The sequence below is a fragment of the Falco peregrinus genome, chromosome 3 (assembly GCF_023634155.1).
Source record: "Falco peregrinus isolate bFalPer1 chromosome 3, bFalPer1.pri, whole genome shotgun sequence".
Classification (NCBI taxonomy): domain Eukaryota; kingdom Metazoa; phylum Chordata; class Aves; order Falconiformes; family Falconidae; genus Falco; species Falco peregrinus.
The window spans coordinates 107,462,625-107,469,975 of NC_073723.1; the positions used below are offsets into that span (position 1 = coordinate 107,462,625).

The window sequence follows — 7,351 nt, forward strand, 5'->3', positions numbered from 1 at the left end:
AGTAGGAACAACCGAACAGGGTGCCTGTAGCCCTGACAGACCAGCCTTACGCTGTCCAGAGCCGATGTCAAAAATCCATGCGCAGGTCCCTGCCGTCACCGTGCCATCAGACACCCTGTGCAGGATGGTGCTGCCCCGGCAGTGGCTGCTGGCACAGATCATCGGTGAAATGTCCTGGATCCCCCGGTCACAAAGAGGCACCGCTCCGCCAAGCTCTCCATCCTCTGCAGCTGTGCTGGCAGCACCGCTCCCTCTGGGGAGCCGCTGGTCTGGAGCATTTTGATTCAGGGTTAGTACTTGGAAGTGAAACTGGGTGTTCTTACTTCCCAGATAAATTACAGCAGAGAATCAATGGATTTTTTCAGACCCTCAGGCACAGAGGAGGGTCAGTTACAGTAATTGCATTTGCATTGATTTATATTTGGATTCTGTTTGGGGTTTTGCTGGGTTTCTAAAGGAAATGTTTTTAATGAGGTCAAAAATAATGTGAGAGCTCATTTTAGAATACAAACCCCAGATATCTCAGAGACCTTAGAGGGAAGAATCTCCCAGCAGAGGAGGTATGCTACTCCCTGTATGACTCCAAGGCAGACTGCGAGTCAGTTAAGGAGTTACTGCATCCCTGTGATATGCGCACACCTGTAAACTCTGCAGGGGCAGGGAGATGATCAACAGTAAGATCCTCATTACCAACATTTTTAATGTTTTAGTTTCATCCAGGTTCTGCCAGCCAATAAATGCACAAACAGCTGTAGCACCTTTTAGGTCAGCCAGCTCCCAGCAGGGTTTCTCGCTCATGCGTTACAGCAAGCCACTCACTTGGTCTGATGTTCTCCTTAAAAGCATTTCTGATGAATGACAGCTGCCCCCAAACCCTTGTCACTGCTGGCGGTGACCCACATTTGTTTGAAAGATGTCAGGCAGCTGAGGATGGAGGCTCCAGTCCACACACAGTATTTTCTCTCTGGAGGTGCAATGTTCCTCACAAACATGTCAGCAGCACTTGCAGCTTCATCTCCTTCAGCATCTGCTCCTCCAAGCCAGGGAAGAGTGTGGACCCACCTGGGAGCAGGATGTTGCCATAAAGATTCCTGTGCACATTGATGTCACTTCATGATGTTGTTGAAGATCATTTTGTGCACACCAGGAGCTCCAGTGTTTGCAGGCACACAAAGGTCTCTGGTGCACAAAAGAGCTGGTTGCCTGTCCGGGTGATATTGTTGTCAGGCAGTCTGTATTCTTTCATGATTTCTTCTGGCTTTGCTTTAGGTTCTTGGATGGGATCTAAAGTCTACGTAGCACAACTTCTCTTTGATAGCTCTCACGATTTCCCTTTCAGCAGTGCTAAAATATGTGTGCCCACTCTCCTAAAGAAGGAGATACAATCATAAAAAGATAAATATTCATAAAAGGAGACATATTCATAAAATATTTGATGAGATCCTGGCCAGCAATACCCAGCCTGCAGATGGCCTGGGGTAAGCAGATCCTTCAGATGTGGGGACAGTGTGGGTAGCACCATCCCCACTGCCCATCACTCTCCCAGTGGCACGGGCCGATGCACAGGGTGCCAGGGCTGTCTGACCTGCAACGTACGTAGCCGGCACCGTGAAGCCTTCGAACGTGGTCACTGACATTGTGTCCCAGTTCTGCAGAGGATTGGGGGGGCTTCAGTCAGCAGCACTGGCCTTTCACTGGCTTTGATTCTTGGCTCATACTCATAGACATGCCTCCAGCTCCTTCCCGTATCATCCCAGCATGTAACTATGCCTAAGTGGCAAAACTGAAATTATGCCTAAGTTCTAACTGAATTACCAGTTTGCTTTTCTGAATACCATCTGCGTTGGGAGCAGAATTTTTTTCAACTGAATCCTTTCTGATTCTTTAGAACAAACTCCTAAAAACATTTTAAAACAGGTAGAACTATGTTTGATTATGCCATTCTGGAGTCTTTTTTTTCCTGTCATTACTTAAAGTTTATTTTTTTTGGTAAAATCACAAAAGTGAAATAATAATTTCTGCCTCTTGCTGCTTTAAAAAACCCTGACAACTTTAAACAATGTTTGTAATACCTTCAAGTGCAAAGAAACTCCATCCCCTAATGAATCTATATCCTCGGCTGCTGACAAGCTGACCTGCCTGCAAATAAACAGACATGCAGATGTCTTCCTTCCACACTTCCCTTTTCCATTCAGCACTTTGCTGAGAACAACAAAGTAGTCTTTGGAAGTTTGTTCAGAAGCATTAAAAATACCCTAGATCTTCACAACTGACCCCCATTTCACTTCTAATTTTTTTTTTTTTTAAAACTTTAGCTTCAATAGAAGATTTCCCAGAGAAGGAAATTTCTGTAGCTTTGGATCTGATCAGCTCTGACAATCCAAATCTGTTTACAGAGAAAATTCCCTTAAAAAATAATAATAATAAAAAAATCACTATACAACTTCAGTTTGAATCCTTGGCTGCCAAAGTTTAATTGCTTCTCCTTGTGGCTCTAAATCTAGGCCAGCTTCAAAGCAAGGGTGGCTTCTATTAAATTTAATTACTTTTTCCTGCAGCTCGCATGGCAAAGGTGGTAGCTGCTAAATAAAGGTGGTTATGAATTAAGAGGCAGGTTCCAAACAAAGATATATATTAAACAGAAATTCTAAGTGTAAGCAAATGACCTCCTTGTACAGACACATTTATACCCCAGATGAACTACTAAAATAAATAAATAAATAAATAAAGCCACCTAACAAGGGATCAGCTCCGTGTATGTTATTTCCATTCTGCTCAGATTCCAGACATGTTTGTGTTAAATGCCACTCTATCCATTTTAGCAATTTCTCTAATCCTCTTAATATTTGTGTACATATATTTCAGTGTGTGGCACACTTGTTTTCATGCATGCTTCTATATTAATGTCAACAGGTGTCTGGATCGTTTAAGGGGTTGTTATATGCATCACACTAGAAGCCCCATTTAATCCCGCGTGGTCTGCATGCAGCTGACAGCGAGGCGCTCTGTTTTGAACGTGATGTTGAGTATTAAAACAAGGGAATATTGACTGTGATTATTAAATGGCAGTTGAACCTAGACGCAGGAATGCTCATCTGTTCCCTCACATCAGTTCTGTCATAAATCACCTTAAAAAGGGCATGTGTGAATTAGCTTTGTTACTTGTAATAGGCGAAACTGCTGTTTGTGTTGGGCTGAAGTACGGTAAATTGAACTCACGGAAGGATCATATGAGACATTGGAAATTTCTTGTGCTCACCTGGAGGTAAGCTTGCACCGATATCACCAGACCTCGTTCAGGAACGAAGAGACAGCTCATGACCTGAGAGCCGGTCCCTCTTTGGCCTTTGATGTTTTCCAGGGGCTGCCAGCTGCGGAGAGACACATCAGGACCTGGACTGAGACCAGCAAATCCATTCCAGCCGAGCTGCTAACTTCTTGACTAGACGGTACCCGCTGTTTGTCACCTCTGAGTGGGATGGAACGTGAACTGGAAGCTGAGAGGCACATTGGAAACAGAGTAATAACGTAATTGCCACAACGTACCAAACATAAATGAGCTCTGCCCCACAGACACTGCATTGTAAAAATTCACAGATAATTAAGCACATTGTTTATAGGCCAGTCTCACTTGCTTTATATAACGTCAGTGCTGCACACACATTTTCACTTACTGGCTTATACATGGTTTTTTGCTTTACCGACCGTGTCGCCTGCACAGCGATCCCTCCAGGCAAGCCAGGGCTGGTCCTTTCTCCATCGCCATCCTCTGTCCAGGTACTACTGGGGACAAAGACGCCACTCAGGGCAGATTCTGAGCGGGTCGGGCCAGGCTGGAAAGCACCTAGACAAGGGTGATGAGCTGTGGAAGGTCTGAGTTCACCTGGGGTAAAGCCAGAGGGAAAATGGTTGGCTAACTCAGTCTGTATGCCCACGTAAACCACAAGGTCCTGACTAACACGCAAGATCTGCAGCAGCAGGGATAAATGTCTCTCCACATCTAGAAAGTGTTACTGAAGAGAGAGGCAAGTGGGACCAGAGACTGAGGGAGAGATGCTTCTCTCTGTGCCTTTCTACAACAGAACATTTTGATACCTTCCCTGCTTTTCCTTTGCATTTCTGTGGGTCTTGCTGTCCTCAGCAGACTCTTTTCCAGATGTACCCTCATTCCCAGCAGGCACAGTGCAGGGCAGCAGCTGAGGCGATGTGATACACCACATACAGGTGATACCCCAGAGATAATAATGCTTCATCTGAGAATCCCTTAAGGCAATCCATGGAATCATGATTTTTTCCTGTTTCACAGAGAAAGGGGAGGATCACAAAGAATTTGTTCATTTCCCAAACTCATTCCACTGCGAGTCTGTCTCAGTTTCCTACAGGCAACCGATGCTGCTGGCTAACACAGTCATTCAGAGGTCTCAGGCATATGGCTCCAAGGAAGACCTGCCTTATCCTTCATAAACCTGTCAGGCCCTTGATGAATTGGCATTAATTTCTCCATAAAAGAACTTAGCATTGGGGCACATCTCCTCTGGTCTACCCTAGTTCACCACACACCCCACCCCAAAATGCTGGTCACCTTCTTGGCTTAGTTTCCTCACCACTGCCTTTGGATGGGTTGGGCAGATGTCCCAGGAGAAAGCTCCATGACAGTGGCTCTGCCAGCAGGATGGCCAATGCAGCTTTCCATGTGGATTTTAATTAGGAACCTTTGATTGCTGTTAAATACATCAAGAAGAGGAAAATAAGGAAAATACAAGAGGCTGGCACATGGTGAACACAAGTCTGAAGGCAGTGAGTTGTGTGTACTGCCTTTTTACGTACAGTAGTAATTTAGCACTTTCTGGGATATCCCCAAAACAAACCAAAGGATTTATTAAAGTGTTAAAGCTTAAGTGTTAGAAGTCTGTGCTTTTACAGCTGAAAGATCACAGTTATGGAACCATCTCCCTGGAGCATGCATATGATTTGTGTAACAAATAGGAGCGCATTCATGGAGTGAATCCAAGTGCATCAGGAATAAATACTACAAAAGAAAAAGCGAGGAAAAGAGGGTATATCAACCCTGTGGAAGTGTGAATGAGGAGGGACAAAAATCTTCTGCTCAGAACACCACCACTGCAACCCTATGTGGTGAAGACAGAACGGAGGCTGCTCAGCCTTCTCCATGACCCAAAAACCTGGAGCGGCAGCTCACAGTGCATGGAAGAATCAAGGGCATCACATGCCGCGGCCAACGATAGTTGCCTTTACCAAGTCAGCCCAATAGCACTTGAGGACAACACTTGTTCTGTGCCATGGGTCATTTTGGTACAGATACAAACCAAATTTGCTGTTTATATAGAGACAGTGCCTGGAAATCAGTTGGGCTTTCCTCAGGACCGCAGAAACAAACAGCAAAGGGCAGGACTAGCGCAAAAAAATTTAGCCCAGGAAGTGGGACCTAACAGGTGGGTGAGATCAACAAGCCGGGCAGGGTGGAAGGCAAGGGAGATGGTGTGAAAGGAACTGGGGGCTGAGAGCAGCTCTTAGCCAGTAAGAAGCAATAATCACCATCACAGATGCTTAGCTCAAACAACTCGACAAGGTCCCTTTCTTCACATAGGAGCTCTCCTTGATTGCTCCCATACTTGTTTCCATCTAAACTCCCCGTTTTGCAACATCTTTGTGACACTCCAAACATCCACAAAGCTCTTTGAAGTTGAATTTTAATGTGTTTATTGACACCAGTTATGATATTTCAAAACACATGGGCTACAAATTGTTACCATGCACTCCTGGTGTTTACAGTAATCCCCATATTAAAACAAACTCAGCCTTTCCTGATGATTTTATATCTTCTTGCTGACTCACTTGCCTGTGTTTATTTAAACTCCTGTTGAGGGTTTTTTTAAAATATTCAACACTTTTGAAACATTTTGCAGATTTCATATACTTTTGAAACGTTTTGCATTCATTTTTTATGGGCACCACATGGCCCGAATCCTCCTTTCCAGCGTTCCTTGCTGTCTGCCTGGCCACACGGGCTTCCCACGCTCGAGCCCCACAGTTAACCCGACACACGTGGCTGGCCTTGGTGTTAGTACTGGTGCCACCACCCAGCCCGGCGATGGGTGGCTCAAGGAGCTCAGCCTGATGCAGCTGCTTGGCCCCAGGAGGTTTCCCTCGCATCTCCACGTGCTAGAGCTGGGCTAGGGAAGATGTCCAGAGGCAGCACCGTTGTCCGTTAGCAACGATTGGGATAGCCCTTCCTTCCCTTGGCCAGGGCCAGACTGCTGAGCTTGGGAGGCCTGTCCCACGCTATGAGGACACCTTGGCCGTGTGGTCCTGAGGAACGTGGAGCTGCCTGGTGGTTCAAGTTGAGGGCTGCAACAGGGCTTTGCCACCCTCAGGGGTCACGCTTAGTCAAGCAGGGCCAAATGGGCCACCTGTCTGGCTACCGAATGCAGCAGGCTAGCAGGCACGTGGAGGTGGATGCTGTCAAGGACCGTGTGTCCTGTCAACATCTGCGGCTCTGGGCCAGTTTCAGTGAGCAACTGGGAGCCAGGAAGGTTGGGCCCTCCACCACGCGGCGTGAAACAAAAACATTGTAAACCTCTATGTTTTAGCGTCTACCGTTGCAAGTGAACAGACTTATAAAAGCCCCTATAAAGCACGAGACGTGTCTGGAGTTCTCACCTAGGCTCCAAGACCCTTTCGGCACCAAACCTCCTCGGTGGTGTCATGGGCAGTGGCGGCCACCACTGCCAGGGAGGGAGGAGCAGGACCCGCTCCTGTTAACGTCCCCAGACGGACCCTCAGGGAAGCAAAGCCAAAAAGACATGTTCACTTTGGCAGCTAACAAAAGCACTGGGGAAGGGAGTAAAATCAATGTTTGCTAAATAGAAAAAAAGGATCAAGACTGGATGGAAATACATTTATGTTGTAATTCCTAAAAGGTATTGGAGTGAGGGGAACTGAAATTGTAAACAAATTAGAAAATATAAAAAAACCCTTACAATGCATTGTCCTTTTAAAGGAAACTTAAATTACTGCATTGCTAAATTGGAACAGCTCTGGGGACTCGTTCATGGTCTTCTACTCTTTAGACTCACAAAGTCTAACCAGTTTCTCCAGGGGTGGCTGGATTTAATAGTATCATCTGAAATGTAATAAACCCTGCAAGTGATGAAAACCGGGAAGGTGCAGAACCCACTGGGATTCAGATTTAATTCAGATGATTTGAAATTCAGCATCTGAGAACTACTCAGAGTTCATGTTATTTTCTGCGTTGGAGGAAAGAAAATAACGTCTATACCTAGGAGATAATATAAATTGTGCATAAAGAAACAACTTGGTTGAAAATTCA

At 45.7% G+C, this 7,351-nt stretch overlaps 1 protein-coding gene across 1 annotated transcript; it reads right to left on the bottom strand.

Moving 5' to 3' along the window:
* Positions 1-836: 836 nt before the first annotated feature.
* On the bottom strand, positions 837-6,174 carry LOC106112541 (actin, muscle). The gene is given in 7 exon segments (XM_027787620.2): positions 837-1,015; positions 1,018-1,109; positions 1,111-1,177; positions 1,180-1,291; positions 1,293-1,370; positions 3,260-3,371; positions 5,939-6,174. Coding segments are annotated over 7 exon segments (876 nt in total).
* Positions 6,175-7,351: the final 1,177 nt, after the last annotated feature.